The sequence below is a fragment of the Juglans microcarpa x Juglans regia genome, chromosome 5D (assembly GCF_004785595.1).
Source record: "Juglans microcarpa x Juglans regia isolate MS1-56 chromosome 5D, Jm3101_v1.0, whole genome shotgun sequence".
Taxonomy (NCBI): Eukaryota; Viridiplantae; Streptophyta; class Magnoliopsida; order Fagales; family Juglandaceae; genus Juglans; species Juglans microcarpa x Juglans regia.
In genome coordinates this window covers 31,082,654-31,106,010 of record NC_054602.1, presented here as the reverse complement: position 1 = coordinate 31,106,010, position 23,357 = coordinate 31,082,654, and the positions used below count along the sequence as shown (strand labels likewise).

The window sequence follows — 23,357 nt, the reverse complement described above, 5'->3', positions numbered from 1 at the left end:
CACAATTATGGCATGATCAATGGGTTCCAAGTCATAAGTCTTTGGGTATTGAGCTCGGTTTAGAGATGTAGAACAAGGATGATGTAGTGGCTTTTATTATTAATGAGGACACTAGGGGTGGGATCTTCAAAAGCATAGAACTCTCTTCAATCCAATGTTAGTGGCTGATATTATGAAAGTTATGGTTTTTCTAGAAGGTAAAGCTAATAAATTGATATGGAGCTAGGAAAGGAGTGGGCAGTATTCAGTGAAAAGTTGTTACAAGCTTATTATGTCCAAAACTGTTTTTGCTACAGTAGAATCTTCTTCAATGGGGAGACAATAGAGATTATGGAAATGTTTGTGGACGATGCCTATCCCTAATAAGATAAAAGTGTTTGCATGGCATGCATGTAAAGATAGTCTACCTTCAAATGATAAATTGGTGAAGAAACAGGTGATCACAGAAGCTACATGCAAGTTCTGTTTGCATCCAATTGAAGATCTTATACATGCAGTTTTTAGCTGCAGCCAGCTTCGAGATTCATGGGTTCAGTTCTTTCCTTCTTTGGCTAATCTTATACCTCTTACCTTTACTGATTTGGAAATGTGGTTTGTTGAAAGCAAGGACTTAAATAATTTGGCTCTATTTTTCTGTCTTGCTTGGGGCTTCTGGTATAGGCGAAATAAGATGGAATTTGACAAAACAAGGTTGAGTCCTTGACATGTAATTACTCATTCTTTGGGACTTGTGCATAGTTTCAAATCTATCTCTGTTAAATCCCAGGTTTAGTTTCGAAATCATTTCAGTTGGAAGCCTCCTCCTCTTGGTGTACTCAAGCTCAACACTGATGGAGCTATGTTTTCAGATATACATAAGGCAGGGGTAGATGCTATATTACGAGATTCATCTAGGAAAATGGTAATGGCTGCTTCTAAACTTGAATCAGATGTGGAAAAGCCAGAAGCAGTTGAGCTATTGGCAGTTTTCAGAGGCATGCAATTGTGTTCCACTATGGGCATTTCGCATATTAAGATGAAGAGTGGTTGCTTACTGTTATTCGAATCTTTGCAGCAAAATAATATGTTGAATTCAATGCTTGGTAATCTTTTTAGTGAAGTGCAGAGAATGAATAGTTGTTTTGCAAGTTGTTCTTTTCTCGTGTATAGAGAGGGTAGTAGGGCAGCTAATCAGCTTACTAGAAATGCTTGGAGAGTTGAAAATATTGAAATATGGTGAGATTGTATCCCAGACTTTCTTTCTCAAGTTTTATGGTTTGATAAATGTTTGTAATCGCTTATCTCAAATGAAGATGTTTGTTGCTATAAAAAATAATAATATTTTAAACTCATAATATTTTTTATTCAATTTTTTGTCTTTCATTTCGAAAATCTAAAAAATACATAACTATTTTATTACTATTCACAAACCATCTTAATATTATTTACAAAATTCTCATCTCATCTCTTTTTTTTTCTTCTACAAATACAAGCAGATCGACAAGTAGGTATGCGGAGACGTTAATTATGAGCATAATTATTAGGATATGTAATAGAATAATAACTTTAATTTATTACTGTCATTTTTCGTATGTACTTTCCATTCAAATAATTAAGTAGATATGTAACGATCCTGCCTAATAATACTAAGGTTGAAATATTGATAATTTTATTGGGCCTAAATTATATTTAATGGGTTATATTGGATAAGCCCACGAGCAATAGATTATTGAGATTGATTAGGAGTTTTAATCAAACTCAATAACTAGGTTAAATCTCATTCATTATTTATTGAACAAGTTAGACTCCTTTTAGAATTTAAAGATAGGCAATTAGAAATTTATTTCAATTTAAAATCATCACTAATTGAAGTCCTTTATGCATTCTCAGTCACAGTTAATCCCATATTGAATGAACTACTAGATTATATTTTTAAATTCAAACTCTTTTTTTGAATGATTATGACCGAGTCCAACTCGAACTTGTCATCATTCTATTCAAACAGGAATACAACTCTACAAGTCATCTTCACGTTAAAATTCTTTAACCGACTTTCTTCTCAATCTCTAATCTATGCAGTCTCCAACTTCCACTAGGATTCATGCTCCAATAGAACTCTCTTACAATACTACAAATCATCTTCACATTAAAGCTCTTAAACCGACTCCTTATATATATATATATATATAAATATATATATATATACTCAGCCTTATGCACTTTACGTGTATCTCATTCCTCTTCAAGCCTCAATGTAGTTTTTGTTTACCCAAAATCATGCAGAGCACCTCTAGTCTACCAGTATTCCTCACGTTTTCTCTCTCCTTCTAGTTTACATGATCGATTTCATATCGAAAATATTAGATTAACACTGCGAGGTAAGTAGCATAATCATACCCTTACACGTATGTACGGTAAACGACAAGTCTTTTATAAAAGGTATTATGCATGTACCCAAGTCATGATTAATTTGTAAATATCATGATTTTATGCATAAGTTTCGTATTAGTTGCAAAACATGCATCAAATATTTTATGAAAATCTATGATTTATGTGAAAATTTATGCATTAAAATATTTATAAAAATTTATGATTTTATGAAAGGAGTTATACATCGAAAGATTTACAAAAACCATAATTTTATGTTAGGAAACATGTGTCATGACATTTTATGAAAGAATGCGATTTCATTTGAAATCTATAATATGACAAGTATGCAAATATAATTATGATGAAGTATGAATGATAAGATACGTAACGGCCTATGTTATGATACGAAGAATGTACCATATGTTATAGCCATATTGCATTGCCAGGTTGTACATAGTGGTAGTGCACCTAGTGTGTCTTCCTTATATATGGATTTCACAACCTGCGACCATAGGCGAAATTGCAATCTATTTAGATCGCTAATCCTAACTCACGGGGTCAACAGTGGATATCGGCCTATGATAAGTGAAAGATAAGTTCATGTTATTTACGCATGTATTTATGAGTTTCATATTTTTTAAGAAACCTTATGTGCATTATGTTTATTGCATGATATGTTACTTATTAAGTATTCGACTTATTTTTGTATGTTTTTATGTTTTAACCACCCCACGTGATGATTTTTATGAGGATAGGACTGCAAGACAAGGGAGGCAAGACAGAGGCTTAGAGAGTTTATGTTATGCTTCGTTTTATGATTTTAGTGTAATAAGTTATTTTGATAAGCACATAATACTTTATTGATTTTAAATAAATGTTTTCCCAGACTCTCTTTTTTATTTAAAGTATTTGATAAAGATTGGTTTATTTATTTATAGAATCTTTTATATCTGGTGTTTTGTTAAGAAGATAAAATTTTAAGTCGAAGTTTAGTAGCACACCGATTTTTCGAAAATTCTAAAAATAACCTTATTGGAGAACATGGTGTTACAAGATATTATGTAATAAATTGGTTGAATACAATATTTATTGCTGGAATATTTATAACCTGCTCTTTTTATAGATTGAGCAAAAGTCGTATGTGATCCGCCAATTAGTTAATATATATAGTCCAAAATTGGTAAAAACAATTTAATTTTCCTAGTTTTGACTAGCTGTCTCCACTGTTTTAGAAAATTACATATGGAACTACTGACGTACTGGCCACCGTTCCCAAATCATTATTATGTGGTCACACAACAATTTTAATTAAGTACTCCACTAGTGGTATTGGTACTATTCGGGTTAATGTTCATTAGGTCTGTTTGAATTCGGAGGTATAAGTTAAGATGAGTTGAGATTATTTTAGATAAATTAAATAAAATATTATTAGAATATTATTATTATTATTATTTTAAGATTTGAAAAAGTTGAATTGTTTATTATATTTTGTGTGAGAATTAGAAAAAGTTGTAATGATGAGTTGAGATGAGTTGATGTGAGTTTCGAATGTAAATGGAGCCATTTGGAATGGCCATGTTTTGCTTTGTTGATCCTAGAATATTGCAAAATTAAGGAGATAAACTAGTCAATCTTTTGAGTATACATACTAATTAAAATGTGTTCTATGTCTCTCAGTTGCCAACTAATCATCACTGTTATCTCTTCCATCCAAGGAGTTACATTGTCACGGATTTGAAGAACAATCGGATGATACGTAAGGGGTCGATGGTCTATACCCAATCAACCTGTATTGCGGTAATTTGAAATAAAGTAATTTCCAGTAGTATATGGCATGCATGCAAGGTTTGGTCACACATGACTAAATTGCTTAAAACTTCCCTACCATCTTCAACTTATTTGAATAATACTACTGACTTTTGTGAAAGTTGTGTTTTCGGCAAATCTACTAAACATTTTTTCTATAAATTTTGTAGTTGCACCTGATCTTCATTTTTACATGTTAAAGAAATTAAACAGATTTTTATGAGCTTCGTCCAAAACTTCAACCGTTTCCTGCCATTTTCTAACTTCTTCTTGAGACTCAAATGAGAAGCATGTATAATTATTTTCTAGTTCATTAGTGCCATGGTTGAAGCAACGTCTATTTGCATCTATTTAGTTACCTTAGATTTATTCCTTGTATCTATTTATTTGACCACTCTCAATGTAAAAACAGATTATTGAAATACAAAGAATTGAGTTCTTAACATGGTATCAGCCTAATCACGATCCCTCCCTACCTGAGACCCCCATGGCTTCTTCTTCCTCTTCCTCTTCCACTGTCCTCTCTCCCTATATCCTCCATCAATCTGACTCTCCTAGCCTTATCCTTGTTTCCAGCCTTCTCACCGGTGACAATTTTTCCAAATGGCAAAAAGCCATGACCCGTGCTCTTAACACAAAAAACAAACTAGTTTTTGTCGATGGTACTCTTATCCCACCTGAAACTACCTCTCCAGATTATAGACAATGGAATCAAACTAAAGACATGGTCCTTACCTGGCTCCTAAATTCCATCAGTCCCTCCATCGCCAACTCCCTTGAATTTCACACTGATCCCCGAGCTGTATGGCTCGATCTCCAGTCCAGATTTTGCCATGGCAACAATGCCAGGATTTACCATCTCAAGCGTGAGTTATCCTCCCTGCAGCAACACAATCATTCTGTCCATGATTATTACAACCAAATCAAGTAAATTTGGGATGAACTCAGTCACTTACAACAAACCAACGACCTCAAACAATTGCAGCAACAAGCTGAAGATGAGAGAGTTTATCAATTTCTTCTTGGCCTCAATGACTCTTTCTCCCAACTCAGAACCCAGATCTTAGCCATGGAAACCCTTCCGCCCATCACAAAAGTTTTTTCAATTCCTTTTCAGGAAGAGCAGCAACGTCTTCTCCACCTCAGGCCACCACCGACGGACGCCCACATCCTTGCTGCTCACTCCGGTGGACCCACGAAACAGCCCCTGCAATGTACCATCTGCGACAAAATGGGTCACTCCCGTGACCGTTGTTGGCGTGTAAACGGGTACCCAGCAGGTCGCGACACCCATGGCAAATCACGACTGTCTCTCCTCGGCAAGCCACCATCAACCTCAGCATCGATGGCTCATCAAGTCTCCACCTCATCTCCATTTCCTGGTTTGACCCATGATATGTACCAAAAACTCCTTGATCTGCTTCAACCGAACACTCCATCCGCAAACTTCATGGGTAAGTCTCTTCTTCTCCTTCCTTTGACAGGCGCTCCGACTAGGTGGTGGATAGTGGTGCCACCAATCACCTCTGCCATGATCGACGCCTCTTCTCTACTCTGTCTCCCCTCTCTTATGACCAGAAGGTCACTTTACCAAATGGGCATATCATAAACATTGAGGGTGTCGGCACTTGTCATTTGGCCGAACACCTCATTTTGCATAGTGTTCTTTTTGTCCCTCAATTCTTATTTAATCTCCTTTCTGTTCCCAAACTTACAAATACTAATTCTTGCATTATTTCTTTTTGCTCTTCCATTGTTGCTTTTCAGGACCCACAGTCGACGAGGCTAATTGGAGCGGGTGAGCTTTGCAATGGACTTTATGTGTATCGGCCCCAACTCATTACTGCTTTTTCCACTCAAACTACTGCTAATAAGATCTTATGGCACCAACGCCTAGGCCATCCTTCCCGCTTAGTTATTCTTAGTCTTTTCAATAATCCTTGTGTTATTTCTAATTGTGACATTTGTGCTCGTTCTAAGCACACTAGACTACCTTTCTCCATTTCCGCTAATAAAAGTACTATGATTTTTAATAGAATTTTTTGCGATATCTGGGGTAGCTATCATACCTCTTCTATTTGTGGTGCTCATTATTTTCTTACCATTATTGATGATTTTTCTCGCACTACTTGGATTTATCTCATGCGCTATAAATCTGAAGCATACACTTATTTCATGCATTTTTTGGCTCTTATCAAAAATCAATTCCAAACCACGGTTAAAATTATTAGAACTGATAATGGCCAAGAATTTCTTTCTCACAAATTTCAAAACTATCTTCATGATCACGGCATCCTTCATGAACGTACTTGTGTTGAAACTCCACAACAAAATGGTGTTGCGGAACGTAAACATCGGCACATCCTGAATGTTGCTCGTAGTCTGCGCTTTCAAGCTCACTTACCCTTGAAATTTTGGGGTGAATGTGTACTCATCACTGCCTATCTCATCAATCACACTCCCAGTCGACTTCTTCAAAATAAATCTCCTTTTGAACTTTTTTTCGCTATCCCTCCAACCTATGCCCATTTACGCGTCTTTGGCTGCCTTTGTTATGCCCAAACTCTCCACGCTTCTCGTGACAAATTTTCTCCTCGTGCCTCTAAGTGTATATTTCTCGGTTATCCTAACACTCATAAAGCATACAAACTCTATAATCTAGACTCTCAGGTTGTCTTCTATTCTTGTGATGTCACTTTCCACGAATATCAGTTTCCTTTCTAGGATGTTTCTACTCCTTCACCTACACCTCTTCCTATTCTTCCCCTCCCAGTCCCTGAACCCATCTTACCACCCTCTACCCCTACCTCTACTATTTCTGACTCTCCTCCTCCTCTTCCTCCTACTCCTCCTCCTTCTCCTCCTTCTCCTCCTCCTCATCGTCCTCGTCGCACCACTACTCGACCCGCATATCTTCAGGACTATATATGCCCGACCATACACACCGAGCCCACTGCATCCTCACCTGCTGCATCGACCTCAGGTACTGCTCACCCTCTATCTGCTTTTCTTTCTTATTCTCGTTTCTCACATTCTCATCTTATTTTTTTAAATGCTCTCACTGTTTCTGCTGACCCTACCTTTTATTCCGCTGCTACTCGTCATGCCCATTGGCGAGATGCCATGACTGCTAAACTTCATGCTCTTGAAGATAATTCCACCTGGACCCTTGAGCCCCTTCCTCCTAGAAAGAAACCCATTGGCTGCAAATGGGTGTTCAAAACCAAACTCAAAGCAGATGGCTCCGTCGAAAGATACAAAGCTCGGTTAGTCGCCAAAGGCTATACTCAAATTGAAGGCCTCGACTACCATGAGACTTTTGCTCCTGTTGTCAAAATGACTATCGTTCGGTGTTTATTAGTTGTTGCTGCTTCTCGCCAGTGGATCATTCACCAACTTGATGTCAATAACGCTTTTTTACATGGCGACCTTGATGAGGAAGTCTACATGACCCCTCCTCCCAACTATTGTTCAAAAGGAGAGACTCCCGTCTGTCGTCTCCGCAAATCCCTCTACGGCCTCAAACAAGCCTCCCGCAACTGGTTTTTTAAACTAACTACTGTGCTTCTTGATGCAGGTTTTTCTCAATCTTAGGCGAATCATTCTTTATTCACCTTGGTTACTTCTGCCAGTGTCATTCTTGTTCTTGTATATGTCGATGATATTCTAGTGGCCGGCAATGATCGTTCCCAAATTGAGGTATTCAAACGTGTTCTCTCCACACACTTCAAAACCAAAGATCTTGGTCCTCTCAAATATTTCCTTGGTTTTGAAGTTGCTCGATCACCTCAAGGTATTTTTCTCAACCAACGCAAATATGCTCTTGAAATCTTATCTGATAGAGGACAACTCGGTGCTCGAACCGCTTCCTTCCCCATGGAACAAAACTTGAAGCTCACCAAACATGACGGCTCTCTCCTCCCAGATCCTTCTCTCTATCTTAGACTTGTTGGCCGTCTCATATACTTGACTATTACTCGTCCTGACATTGTTTTTGTAGTGAACATTCTCAGTCAATTCATGCACGCTCCTCGTGCTCCTTACATGCAGGCTGCCACTCGAGTTCTTCGTTACCTCAAAGGCAGTCCTAGACAAGGCATTTTCTTCCCCTCCGCCAACACTCTTCATGTTACTGCATATAATGATTCTGATTGGGCCAGCTGTCCCACCACTCGTCGCTCCACCACAGGCTACTTTGTTCAGCTTGGCACCAGTCCCGTTTCTTGGCGTACAAAACAGCAGACCACCGTGGCCTGGTCCTCCGCTGAAGCTGAATATCGCGCCATGGCCGTCACCACCTGCAAACTCACTTGGTTGAAACAACTTCTCACTGATCTCAGTGTCTCTCACCCCGAGCCTATCAACCTCTATTATGATAATCAATCTGCTTTACACATTGCTCACAATCCTATGTTTCATGAGCGCACTAAACATATGGAGATTGATTGTCATCTTGTTTGTGATAAAATTCGGTCTGGACTTCTTACCGTTGTTCACACTTGCTCCCATGAGCAAATTGCTGACATCTTCACCAAAGCAGTGGGTCATGATCTTTTTCACCATTTTTTATGCAAGTTGGGCATTACGAATCTCCATGCGCCAACTTGAGGGAGCGTATTGACAGATTACTTCCATTAATCAAGCCAAGATCTTCTCCATTTTTTTTAACACCATGATTTAGGATAATTAGCCGTTACTTCTGTAATTATACATTCATACCATACTAAATTAGTTACCTTAAATAGATTTATTCCTTGTATCTATTTATTTGACCACTCTCAATGTAAAAATAGATTATTGAAATACAAAGAATTGAGTTCTTAACAATTTTTGTGCCTGAAAAGCGGTACACAAATCTGAATATAGAAGAAAAATACTAAGGACTGATAACTTACTATGTGTGTGCGTGCGCGCGCAACATACCGAATTATCTCCTTCTAATGCCCCTTATTTGCCTTTTTCAATTTGTCTGGATAAGACTCATAGAGCAGAAAATTCACAACCTCAATGGTTGACTGGAATGTTCGGCGTGCCTTTTGAGATGATGGTAATACTGCATGCAAGGAAGATTTCATCGTGTATATACATATATGTACATATAATTTACCAAGATTAACTTTTTAGTTATGATCATTTACACGGTAAATAGATTAACCTTTTAGTTATGATCATATATGTACATTAGATTGTAGTGCCACCAAAAGACTATATAGTATGACTTGGGGTTAGATGGGCTACACAGTTTGTGACCTAGTTATAATTTTGATCAATTCATGGCTATGGTAATGGTTCCTGCATCCTTTTTGCATATGGGGACAATTTATTTACTTCTACCACAGAGATCATGTTTCATAGCTCAAAAAAGAAGGTTGTGGTTTTGTCCACAATGTTAAACCATGCGCATGCTTGTGCACCTAAAGGTCAGATTGAAATTGAAAAATCATACTTCGTATCACCTCAAGTTAAAGCTTGGCTTGTTGGACATGCGACAATACATCTAAATAGTGTTCTTTGTTGAGTGCCATAAGTTTAAGAAATAATCTTCGGATCAACCACTATTTGGCAGCAGTCGGAGCACACCTTACATGTCGGCAAAAAATTTTTTTTCCCTCCTCTCTCATTTCTGTAGACAACCCATTTCAAATTCTTTTTACTCTCTCTCTCTCTCCCCCCCCCCCCCACCTGCACCTGTATTGCCCATCTTCTCCCCCACCCTTGCATCGCCCATCCTCTGTGGGATCTGAAAGAGGTAGTCATGGGGAGGCTCGTGGTGGCTCATGATGGCGGATCTAAGCCGCGATGTAGGGAAAGGGCATGAGGAGCACGATGGTGCTAGGGTGGCTAAGGCCGTGGGTGAGAAATACTGAGAGAGAGAGAGAGAGAGAGAGAGAGAGAGAGAGAGAGAGAGAGGGGCCTTGGGTTGACTAGGTGGTGGCTAGGGGAAGCTATGGTGGAGCTAGTGGTGTCATCGACTGTCGAGGTGGCGTTACGGTGGTGCATATTTGGCCGTGAGGGAGAGGGCATGTGAGGTAGAGAGGAAGGTCGGCGTGGGCTGGGGAAGGAGAGTATGGCTGAGGGGTGGAGGTTCGGCGTGCTCGTGGGCTGCGACGTAGGCCATAGGTGGCGGGTCTGAGCCGCGACGTAGGGAAATTGTGTAGAAAGAGAGGGCATGCGTGCGAGGGAAGAGGGAGGAGCTACGGGCCTCGGACTGGGAGAGGAGGAAGGGCTCAGTGGTGGTGTTCGGTGGCTGCAGTGGGAGGCCCAGTCGACGGTGGCGACGAATCTGGGCTACAAAGGCAAGGACTCACGTGAGAAGAGAGAAACGGAAAGGAGAGGGAGAGGGGCTGCGATGAGAGGGAGGGGGACGCGGGATGAATCATGTTGAAGTGATTATGCGACGATTGAATAATATACGATTGCAAATATCTTTTCTCTTAATATAATAGATCATGTTGCTGAACTTCAGTCGCAGGGATAGAAATCTCAAGTGTTATTGGTTAATGACTCACCAAGAAGCTTGGTTCTCGAGCTTGCTTGCATCACTATAACTTCAACAGTTACAAGGCGACCTTTTAACTTCAACCTTCGAAACTCCAAAGATATCATCGACATTTAAGCTCTTAATCAACTTAATTGATGATGATCTAATGTATTCGTTCCTAATAACTCTAGTAAAAGTTTAATTGAAGGAAAAATAAATGGGCATACATCTCCATCGCTTTTCACCATTATTTGAAGAGTTTTGTTACTCATCATCTCACACACCACACATCATATTTATTTTTATTTCTATTTCTATTTTTATTTTTTTTGTTTTATTCCTTCTAAACTAATTGAGTTCTTCTACTCATCATCCTACACCACATACTTGATAAGAGAAAAAAAAAATGATAAAAAAAAATCAAGTGTGGCGTATAGTGTAGGGATGATGAGTAGAATTTTTCATAATTTGATTCATTCTATTCACAAGTCGGTGTGAGAATACACCATCCATATCATTGTTATGGTACGATTTGATTTGTAAAATTTAAATTTATAAATTCTTTTACAAATCAAATCATGTTACATTAACAGTATAAAATATATGTTTTACCTACAGGCTTATAAATATTTTTTTTTTAATTTATGTTTTTGTGGGTTGGATTCTCAAATTTGGATTCTCAAATTATGAAATTTATCTTCGGTTAAAAATAAATATTCTTTAGCTAGAATTTTTGTTTGGACTCCGTTGTTTATAAGAGAAATAGAGATGTAAAACAAATAGACACAAACATTAAACACCCTAAACCCCACAATAATCCCATATTGTTAGTAAATAGTTATAAGGTTTCCTGCCGAACCCAAAAGACTGACTCAAAGCCCGACCTTAATGTTCAATCCAACGGTCGAGAATTACCCGCGAACCACAATCTCCAAACACGTTCGACATTTAACGCGGCACCCTTGCTTGGTTGGAACTTGGAAGGAGCTCAGGGAGAGAGAGAGTGCCGTTTGAGGTTCAAACTTTGATCCCTAACGTTTTGACGAACCGTCAACGGCCGTTAACCGATAGTGCCCCACTCCCTGGAATTTGATAACGGTAATAATCAACGGAGACGTCGGTGCTTTACTTACGTATCCGTTAACTTATATCTGCTAAAAATAAATAAATATTTATACAATTAGATTTCTTTTCACTTCTCTCTCTCTCTCTCTCTCGTTTCAACGGGCGAGGATTTTTCGAAACGAAAGCTCGTTTTCTTTCCCAGGGAAGCTTTTCTTAGGCTCCAATTTATCGGTCTCTTCGATTAGCTCCACTTCGATTCCCGCCAGTTCTCAGCGAGCAGAGGTGCTTTTTACTTCCGCAAAACAATTTCTTCTTTCTTTTTTGTTCTCCAAAAGCGGTTCTTCTGTATTTTATTTTCCTTATTTTTTTTCTAGTGTTTTTCCGAACCGGTTTTGGATTTTCTCGAATACCTGGAGTTCTGATTTTTAAAATATTTGTTGGGTCTTCTTTAGAAATCCTAAATTCTTTGTTTCTTCTATCGGATTATTGGTCTTACTCGTAGGTTTTGATCTGATAACTGATTGTAAGATCTGGGTTATGTTCTGTTTTCGTCTTTGGCGGTGGGGTTTTGTAAATCTTCGCCACGGGTGGGATTTTTAGGGTTTTGGGTGATTATGGTTTGTTTTGTTATATAGTTTTTTGTTTATTTATTTATTTAGTTTTGCACTGCTATTTTTGTTCATTAGGATTTTGGGTTTTAGAGATGATTGTGTTTGTAGAAGGATGAGATGGCTGAGGTGAAATTGGAAGAGTGTTGTCTTGAGAATAAGCAATCGACGGCTGCTTCCAGCTCCTCTGTATCCGAAGGCAGTGGTAGTGCAACTCTCAAGTCCCCAGGGACGTGTAGCCCGGCTCCAACATCACCTTCTAATCGGTACTAACCATTCAACTACTTTAATTTTGAATTTATTTTTAGTTATATGCGCTGTTGCTCGAATTTTGAGATAATGATTTTTTGTTCTGTGTCTTGTATGGACTTTTCTAAAAATAATAGAGTTTTTATTTTTATTAATCATCTTTAAGTGTATAATTGATTTTCTAATTGTGTTTCTGTACTCTGTCTATTAGAAGTGCTTTGTGGCCATTCTCATCGGTTGCTATCCTTTAAGTAAATTATCTGGCTAACGACCATTATGTGAACTTGGTCTTGCAGGAGGGCCACTGGCCCAATTAGGCGAGCAAAGGGCGGTTGGACTGCACAGGAGGTTAGTATTCACTATTATACGAAGTTCTGTATATTATGATGGAGTAGGTTTTCCTACGATCCTGTCTGTCAGCCAGCTTATGAAAGTGTGAGATCGATGCAAAGCAGTTTTTATCTTATCTGAATAGATTTTACGAGGTGTATGGTTCAGGAACTACTGGTTTACCACCGATTTTGTCTGTGTCATACGTGTGGATTGATAAGATCTTTGAAACTGCTGTCCTATCACATGGATGTAGCTCAGACATGCTTGCGTTCACCTGTGTTCACTTATTATAGCGCTGCCATATGTTCTCCTGTGTTCACTTATTGTAGCGCTGCCATGTGCTGCTTCAGATTTTTATTATTATTATTATTATTAAAATTTCTGGGCACATGTTACTAACAACATATTCACTTTCTGTAGGATGAGACGTTAAGAAATGCTGTTGCAGCTTTTAAGGGGAAGAGTTGGAAGAAAATAGGTCTCTCTTCCTCAGTAGTGCCTTGATAATGGTTAAAATTTTTGCTGCTTCGGTTGTCTACATTCTTAGAATGCAGCTGTTGGTTGTGAATTCCTATTTTTACGTGGCCATTTTCATGCTGCACTAAAGTAGCAATGATTCTGTTTGGAAAACATGTTTACTCTGAATTTAGAATGGTGAACTAAATACATCATGAATTAAATAGTTAGAATAAATACATCATCTATAAAAAAAATATATAGATCGAGGGATACACAATATTAAATTTGTGGTACCATCCAATGTTAAATTTGTGATATTTAGCACACATACTCTTTTCTATAATTAGTGAAACCTGTCTAATATATGGATTCAATTGTTTGCAGCTGAGTTTTTTCCTGATAGATCAGAAGTCCAATGTCTGCATCGATGGCAGAAAGTTCTTAATCCAGATCTAGTAAAAGGGCCATGGACTCAAGAGGTTGGCACCCAGCTTTTTCCTTCCTTTCATAGTTGTCCTTGCATATTCTACTTCAAGCTTTAAAATTCCTGTTCTTTATGTGTTTTGCAGGAGGACGATAAAATCATCGAACTGGTGGCAAAATATGGGCCTACAAAATGGTCTTTGATAGCCAAGTCTTTGCCTGGTCGTATAGGGAAACAATGCCGTGAGAGGTAGTTTTATACTTTTATTAAGTGATTATGATTAGCTGAGTATTTTTATAGTTTCAGTCGTACATTTGTGCATCATGTGTATTTCTCAAAATACGGTATTGAAAGTCATTTCTCCCCATTTCATATGATGATGATGATCATCATTGATAAATTTCCTGAGTCTCTATTTTGATAGCATTGATCTTCAAAATTTGATTTCTACATGACGAAAAATAAATGGTTTAACCTCTGTTTGTATTTACAAAAGCAATGTTTCTGATATCTTCAGGTGGCACAATCATTTGAATCCAGATATAAAAAAAGATGCTTGGACTTTAGATGAAGAATTAGCTCTCATGAAAGCCCATCGGGTACATGGGAACAAATGGGCCGAAATAGCAAGGGTTCTACCTGGAAGGTACTGGTTCTTGTTTGAGCTATATATTTTTTTTTTTTTCAAGGAAGTTGAATGCTAAATTAAGGTATTAATGAGGTTGACCAAGAAGAAAATGTTCCAATTAATAAGGTTTATGTGCATAGAATCTCATCTCATTAGTCATAACAAGGTAAAATATTAACATGTATACTTGGTCTCTCCCACCATCATGTGTGCACACAGCCAAATGCTTCTCGTTATTGTGGTTCCCAAAAATATATACTGTTGCACAATTCTTTTGGGACTTACATTATCGATATGAAAGTGTAAAATTCAAATAACTGTTCTCATCTGCATTGGGACTTCTTTTTTGCTGTGCTATTGACAATTCGGGTTGATTTCTTTTGGAATGTTCAGAATGTTTTATGCTGTTATTTACTTGGTTGTCAATCGGATGTTCAATGTGGATGAATCATTATATTTAGTTCCGAGTAGATGTTAAAGGTGAGGTCACACATATCTGTTCTTTTGAATGATGTTTTTTGGGACTTATGTTATCTGTTTGAAGGTGTAAATTTAAAACTCTGCTCATCTGCATTGAGGACTTCTTTCTTGCAGTGCTATTTACAATTTGGGTTGATTTCTTTTGGGATTTTCAGAATGATTTTAAGGTGTTATTTACTTGGTGCTCGATTGGATGTTCAATGGGGATGAAATCATTTTAATTAGTTTCAAGTAGACATTAAAGGTCATACATATCTGTTCTTTGAATGAATCCCTCAGAACAAAAATTGAAGCCAATAAGAACCGAAGCAAATTTGATAGTGATAATAAAACTTTTAGTTTCTATTACCTGTACTGAGATCCAATGAATGATGTTTCGCTTTGATGTATTAGTTTTAAGTGAAGTCTCTATTTTACTTTCTTTCTGCAGAACTGACAATGCTATAAAGAATCACTGGAATAGTTCCTTGAAGAAAAAGTTGGATTTCTATTTGGCTACTGGGAAACTTCCACCAATCGCAAAAAACAGTCCCCAAAATGGTTCTAAAGATACAAATAGATCCTCTGCAAATAAAAACTTGTTTGTTTGTTCAAATAAAGGCTCAGATTCAACTGCCCAATCATCATCAGGAACTACAGACATTTGTAAGACATATGAAAATAGCAAGGATCAGTTAGTGTCCTCAGCCCCGCCTCCTGATATGGGTGCCTCACCAAATCCCATCCCGAATAGTTCCACTGATTCTGAATGTGGAGAATGCAAGGCAGGATCATCCAATGTGGATCTTAGCTGCAGCAACTCGGGGTCATTGCCAAATTTTGAGAATTCTGGAATCAACAGCGAGCAGAAGATTGAGAATTGTGCAATCAACAGTGAGCAGAAGATTGAGAATTGTGGAATCATTAATGATCAAATGTTTGAGAAATATGGAATCAATGGCGAAACTGATGATGATAAAGTTAATGGAACACCTTTGCCATTTGAAACGCCAACATATGGTTCTTTATACTATGAGCCACCACAGTTAAAAAGTTATATTCCATTGGATGTGGGTCTTATGAACTTGTGTTACATTCAGCATGAATACAACCCTAGTTCAGTTGTGTCGCCCATAAGTTTCTTCACTCCACCTTGTGTGAAGAGCAGTGGTTTAAGCATGCAAAGTCCTGAGTCAATATTGAAAATGGCTGCTGAGAGCTTCCCTAATACTCCTTCCATATTGAGAAAGAGGAGGACAGAAGGTCAAAAGCATCTGCACCGCAGTAAAATTGTGAAAGCAGATGAGGAATTGGTTGAGGATGTCGTTCATGCTTCTGATGAACAGAAAAAAAGTAAAAACAATTTGGAGAAATCTGATTCTGTAGATGGGAGTTTGTGTGGGAGTCCTACTTGTCATGGTAACAGCATTGGTGAGGCTAATGTTAAGGCTTTTAATGCATCTCCTCCGTATAGGTTAAGATCCAAACGAACTGCTGTTTTCAAGTCTGTGGAGAAACAACTTGAGTTCACATTTGACGAAGAGAAGCGCGACAGTAGTACGAAATCCAAGGAATTATCCAGAAAGGGAAGCTCCCCTGTTACTCCAGATTGCTCACATGCAGCAAAGATTGGAGTGACCTAGGGATTTTATTGTAAGCTCTCATTTCACTAACCCTAGTTCTTTTAAGTTCTGGTCCATTGGATCTTTTGTTTGAACTACTAATTCCATATTCTACTGTGGCTCCTTTGATTATTTTTCGTTTTGTTTAACATATCATCAAAACAAAAATTCGTTTCTGTTCTGCTTGAGGATGGACAGTGGATACTACAATGAGAAATTCTTATATTTTGAATGAAAGTTATTGATGAGTCTGATCACTTCTCAGTCTATGACATATCTTTGAATGTACTTGCTGATTTAAATCCAGGATATTTGCACAGACATCTAGGATACAAGGAGAAGGATATCTCAATACATGTCACTGTGGTTTTAGTACTTTAGGGTTACTTTTCCTGGTCACAGCTATGTATGCGTCTTTAAATCTCTTTTTGTTGGATAGCTGCCCACAACGGTCCTCAATTTTCCAGTTTTGTAGATTTTATTAACTTTTGTTCTTTGTCCTCTTCTAGTTAGTAGGATGTGTATTTTTTGTATAGTTCCTATGTACATGGGTTGCACCCCTCTGCACTATTTATAAAATTTACTTATCAACGATATATGACTCTTTAGACTGTTTCCCTTGCCTCCGTTAGCCTTGTATGTTTGGAACTTAACTCATCAATATAGTTAATGCTTCTAGGAAATTAAACTTGTACCTACATAAGATTCTCGTATTCTGTTATCTGTTGGAATCCATGTACATAACTGTGGCTCCCTTTCCAAATAGAACAAAGTCAATTAGAGTATAAATAAATGAATTGATTGACTTGAAATGTCTACCGACTGTTATAAATCAAGGTTAACTAGTTGGATCTTGCTAAGTTTAATGATTATTTGATCAGATTATACTCTGCTACCATTAACTAAGCTTGATTTTGTTTGAGCATATATTCCTAGGTTTTGTGTTGATACATTCTGCTTTACAAATGCGTGGTTCTGAGACTGAATTGGTCCAACAACTAATCAGCTAATGCGAACCCGAAGAAACCTGATGCAGCTTTAATGCATCTTGAACCCACAGTTGGTACAAGCTACTTGACTTGGCAAAGCACGGCTTTGATTTATTTGGCTTAGTAACATATGTTAGTCACAATCAGTGTTTTACCGATTCAAAAATTCCCTGTTGGGCTGATATTGTTCAAGAACCGAGTGAAATAATAGAACTGTAATGTCCGAAGGGAGGCCCAAGCCACATCTAGGCCCATACTCCAAATAACTAGTCAATGGTACAATTGGAGCCGTTGGAATGATTATAAAAAACAAGAACTTCTCCCTTCCAAGCAATGTTGGATCACATACACCACCTACACTCACTACTCATAGTGAGTATGGGGGGTATCACAATAACCTTCGAGGACTATCCGTGGATGATAGAGGAACTCAAGATCTTCTTTATTAACACTCTCTTCCTTGGATTGTATCTATAGACTTTAATGGACTGATGTTCATAAATTGAGGATTGGTGTTTATATTTTATTGGCTAGATTCTTCTCTCCTTGAGCTTTTATACATTTCTCTATTGGGTTAGTGATGCAATGAAACTATGAACAAGTTCTCCTATATTTCTCTAACATTTTTTTTATTATTATTACTTGTGTATTTTGAGTTAGGGATAATGGCTGGAAATGTTTTGAAGTTGGCTGACCGTTTCCTTCAATATGGTGATCAAATTATGAATTCTACAAAGGCTGCTCAAAAGCAGTGGGGGATGACTTCATTACACGCTCAGAACGACATCATCATCATCATCATCATCATCATTATCATCTTGCAGATGACACAAGCGCTGCTGTTTTACTAGGTACACGGACAATTTTTTTGCATCATAGCTACATGGACAAAAGTGAGTGTCTGTAGGCTTCTGGTAAGTGTAGAATAAGAGGCGAAAGGTCCCAAATTACCTGTGAAGATATATTTGACTGTACTGGAATTGTAGAGATACCCCATCGTATTAGGAGAAATGATGCTTGAATGTTTTCAAAAACAAAAATTTAGCGCACTCCCCCGGTTTCGGTTTCATGCCTTTTCTGATTCTTTTCTGCATACAATCTTGAAGTGGGAGGTACCAATGTAATTGAACTCATAAGACCCCCTGTATTTAAAAAATCCAAGTGTTACTTTCAATGGTGCTTACTAACGTGTATTCAGCATGGCACTTTCTTTTTCCTTGTTATTCTTTGCAGATGTGTATGATGAACACCATTTTATTTTATGTGAGAGCCAATAGCAAGCTACTCTGATGGTCTCTCTTTTATTTTCTGATTTTTTTTATTATTATTATTTTTTTATTTTTTTTATCCTAATCTTCCTTAAATAGTCGATTTTGAGTGATGGATGATCAACCTCTGTTAGTTTAATTTTGAATAAGTTTTATTCATGATGAGTTACTCAATTTTGACAAAATTTATTATTTTTATTATATTGTATAATGTTGAGTTCAATTGAGTTTGTGCAATAGGAAATATCTTTATTACATACAAATGATCATATTCTTAAGGATTTAAATATATATATATATATATATATCATATTAATTCGGAACATGATTTCCTCTTTATTTTTTTAATATTAGAAAAGATAATAAATACGAAATTATACAAATTGAATTGAGTTGTGACATTTAAGAATCAATTATAATTTGGTTTTATTATTATTATTATTATTATTATTAAAATTGGATGTTTGAAACAAAGTGTTGACCAATTTCGATGGTGCACGACGATGGTGCACGAGCTTTCAGTAAGGAGTTTTTTGTAAGTACACATCGAATAATTCAAAGAAAATTTCTCAATCTGATGATTCATAAAAATTGTTTGCACCGGGATTAAAATCTTAAGAGTATATCGTCAAAAATAAAAGTCTTACCACTTTAGCCAATCCCTAGGGGTTAGAGACCAACCAATGATACCAAAAGAGTAATAATGCTATTTTCATCCTCCATTAAAACCATAATCATTCTATTATCCCTTGATGAGATATCAAAATGATGAAAAATTAGTTGTTATTTATTACTTCTATATCAATAATAATTTGATACTAAAATTGAGGGGGTCCAAAGGATGATTGTTGAAGGAACGATAAATAGTATTCTTTTTAAAACTTTGATCTTTCATGTTTGACTTATCTTTGCGTTAAAAATAAAAACAGTAGGAAAAAAAAAAAAAAGAATTAACTGATGCAAAACAATCGTCCCATTGCCTATAAATATGTGAATTTGATCATAAATTTAACCTAAATGGACTATTTGAGGCAACTCAAGTGTTTAATTGGAAGACATTAAAAGGAAAATCCAAAAATGGATACAGAATCAATGAGTTAAAATTAAAAGATCATGCAAATTTAATTAAATAGCTGGGATTAAGGTTAAATCATATATAATTAGAACTCGATATTACGAAACAATAATACTACACACAATATTCAGAGTTGATGATTTTGTCAAAACCCATGAACCCGACATGAACACCAATATGGAATTAGCATCATAAGATTGAGAAAATTAACCCGTTTAATTAAAAATAAAGCAGATTAAGATTGAGTAATATATAATCAAAATCAAACTTGAGACCATCCAAACGATACCTGCTCCTGGTAAATGCCAATGACCTCTATTGATGGCTATTAAGGTCTTGCCAACAAAATAAAATCGTTCGCGGGGGGGGGGGGGGGGGCTGCTGCCAACTCGTGCTCCTATTAAAGAGCATGGTCAAGATTCAAGACAGTACTCCAGTCTGTCCTAAACTCCAGGAAACACTTGCACAGGCCATAAAGAAAAAGAACAGGGGTTTAAAAAGATAAGCCCCCACGAGAAATCAGTGAATTAATGAACTGCTACATCGGTAAAGGATGGCCTTTCATGCACAAGATGCTCATTTATAGAGGAATTTCAACTACTTACTTACATAACCATAAGGAAAAGCAACATGTACGATGAAATGTAGATTTTCACAATATCCTTAAAGCGGCAGCAGCTCACCACTGATGTGATGATGAATTCCCACCTAATGAAACATACCGCAATCCGCTAAAAGGGAGCTGAACAAATCTCAGCTAGAGTTCTTTAAACATTATTTGGATACTTGTAATGTAGGCCCTTTTGAGGACTGGATTCGAGATAGTCAATCTCCAAGAATAGGAACAAGAGAGAGAGAGATCAAGAATAGACTGAGTATAATTCGAGATATGCCTTTCCCTCCTTTTTTTCTCCCTTTTATAACATTCTTCCTCCTTGTACTATACAATATCGTTCTTATGTTTACAAATGATCAAAATAAAAAAACGATGTCACTCTATTTATGATAGAAACTGACTCCTATTAAACGACATCATTCTTACTAAACAAAACGATACCGTCACCTTACAAGATTAACGAAATTAATTGCCCTTCTTTCCCCTTCTCTAGCTCTTCCCTTGCTAAATGGCACTGTTGTACAAGTGGAGTTGGTGTGGCTATCAGAGATTGGGAAGGCAACTTTATTGCAACAATGAGGATGAAAATATCCTTATATCCAGACCCCCGCCTTGCTGAATCCTATGCTACTCAATAGGCTGTCCTCCTAGCTGCAAACATTCTTGAAGGTGATGCCCTGCAAGTGGTGAATGAACTCAATGACACAAGTGAAAATTGGTCTCAAGCTGGTCTATTCCATAGATACAAGGATTCTTCTAAACAGATTTGAATCTTGGTCTGTCCAACATGTTAAAAGAGCATCCAATGGGATTGCTCATGTTCTAGCTAAGCATGCTCCTGTTATTGATGATGTAATCATAGAACTAGAAGACATTCCTAGTTGTATTGGCCATTTGGTCTCTACTTGATGAATAACTTCCTGTTGCTCCTTTAAAAAAAAAACCTTTAATCCATAATATACCCTTCCCCTTCAAAGCACCTTCTCCACAAGGTGAGGAAGTTTTTGACGAAGCTGCCAATAGGGCTCCCAAGTCTCAAGTGCCATCTTCAACACCATCACCTTGCCACTATACTAACACTTTGACTAAGACTCTGTTGTTTACCTCCCTACTGTGGCATTGAAGAATTTGTTGAGGCTCAGTCATAAGCTCTCTGTGTAGATCAACTGGTGGAAGGGTAGAGAATGGTGACACATGCTGGCCTAGCTTTTTTTTCAAACACAAAACGTGGAACACAAGATGAAATTGAGTCTGGGAAGGAAGATGAAGCTATAAGCCACATTACCACAATACCATTCAGTGGCGACAGTTTCAAATTTCACCTAACTTACAAAGAATGTTGTCTATAGGTTTGAAGCTTGAGATAAACCCAATCTCCCACTGCAAACTCTCTCAGTTCTGTGTTTATCATATTGTAACTTCATCCTCTCCTATGTAGCCATCAAATTATTCTTCAATGTAGTCATAATCTGATCTTGGGTACTTTTCAACAATTCATCAACTACTTGATCAGGTGTCAACCCCAGGTACTATGCCTGTAACCTGGTAGGAGGCATACCATAGACCACTTCATAAAGTATGTGGTGGATGAATGAAAGGTGGTGTTATACCATCATTCAGCCAATGGCAGCCAATCAAACCATAATTGGAGCTTGTCTTCTAAAAAACAACTCAAAAATGCTCTAAGCATTTGTTAACAGTCTCAATATAGCCATCACTCTGAGGATGATAAGCCGCAGAATAAGATAGATTCACACCTTGTAACTTGAATAATTCCCTCCAGAAAGAGCTAGTAAATGTAGATCCCTTGGATGAAACAATGCTTCTGGCATGCCATGCAATTTAAAAACATTATCCAGAAATAAGAAAGCTACATTGGCTACTCTAAAGGGATGCCTTAAGGCCTGGAAATGAGCATACTTTGATAATCTGTCCACCACATCATAATGATAGAATACCCCTTTGATATAAGTAGCCATTCCACAAAATCCATTAAATATCTGTCCAGATTTGTTGTGGAATCGGTTGGGGCTGCAATAAACCAGCTAGATGCATGTTTTCAACTTTATTTCTTTGACAGACATCACATTCTCTAATGAACATTCTAACTTCAGCCTTCAACACAGGTCGATTGAAGTCAGCTCTTACTCGATGTAAGGATATGTGAAACTTTGAATGTTCTGCAAGAGAGCTAGCATGGATAAAATACAAGATCTTCAATTTCAACTCCGCACAGTTAGGGATGTAGATTCTTCATTTCTTAAACCAGATGCCATATTTAAGAATGACATATGAACTAGAAGAGGAACCCTTTTGTAGTAAGGTTAACTGTTGTTGTACTAATGGATATTCCTTATAAGCAACTTTTAATTCTTCAAGCCAGATTGGATTTGGGAAAGTTATGGCAGCTAAGGGTATAGACTCATCAATGTTATCCCTTCTAGACAAGGCTTCAGCCACCTTGTTTTCTACACCCTACTTGTATTCGATACAAAACTCATATCTAAGCAACTTGGATATCCATTTCTACTAAACAAGTTGACAAACTTTCTGTTCTAATAAGTACTTCAAACTATTTTGATTAGTTCTGACTATGAATGGGCCTCCAAGCAGATAAGATCTCCATTTTTTTACTACTATTATCAAGGCCAGTAGCTCATTTTCATACATGGATAATTGCATTTTTCTACATTTTAAGGATTGATTGAGAAAAGCCAAAGGTTTCTGCTCCTGCATGAAAACAGGTCCTAGTCCATTTCCACACGCATCACACTCAATTACAAAAACTTTAGTAAAGTCAAGTAATGATAACATTGGTGGTTTTGTCACTACTTCCTTGAGTTGATTAAATGACTCGATTGCAACTTTAGTCTACACAAATGCATCCTTCTTCAACAAGGTTGTCAAATGGGCATTATTAAACCAT

At 37.2% G+C, this 23,357-nt stretch overlaps 2 protein-coding genes across 5 annotated transcripts; both read left to right on the top strand.

Annotated features, from left to right (window-relative positions):
* Positions 1–4,512: 4,512 nt before the first annotated feature.
* Positions 4,513–6,193, top strand: LOC121265042. The gene is made up of 2 exons (XM_041168486.1): positions 4,513–5,609; positions 5,923–6,193. The coding sequence occupies exons 1-2, from the start codon at positions 5,225–5,227 to the stop codon at positions 5,955–5,957; spliced, it is 420 nt and encodes a 139-aa protein (XP_041024420.1). The 5' UTR covers positions 4,513–5,224; the 3' UTR covers positions 5,958–6,193.
* A 5,625-nt stretch (positions 6,194–11,818) lies between these two features.
* Positions 11,819–18,655, top strand: LOC121265041 (transcription factor MYB3R-5). Of its 4 annotated transcripts, none has more exons than XM_041168484.1 (9): positions 11,819–11,983; positions 12,421–12,575; positions 12,855–12,906; positions 13,312–13,369; positions 13,735–13,829; positions 13,920–14,023; positions 14,292–14,420; positions 15,313–16,514; positions 18,133–18,655. In XM_041168484.1, exons 2-8 carry the CDS (start codon positions 12,430–12,432, stop codon positions 16,502–16,504), a joined length of 1,776 nt encoding a protein of 591 aa, XP_041024418.1. In that variant the 5' UTR covers positions 11,819–11,983; positions 12,421–12,429; the 3' UTR covers positions 16,505–16,514; positions 18,133–18,655. The 4 variants fall into 4 exon arrangements, with proteins under 4 accessions (XP_041024418.1, XP_041024415.1, XP_041024416.1 ...); XM_041168481.1 differs by having other exon boundaries at positions 11,826–11,983; positions 18,129–18,655; XM_041168482.1 differs by having other exon boundaries at positions 11,827–11,983; positions 12,403–12,575.
* The last annotated feature ends 4,702 nt before the right edge of the window (positions 18,656–23,357 follow it).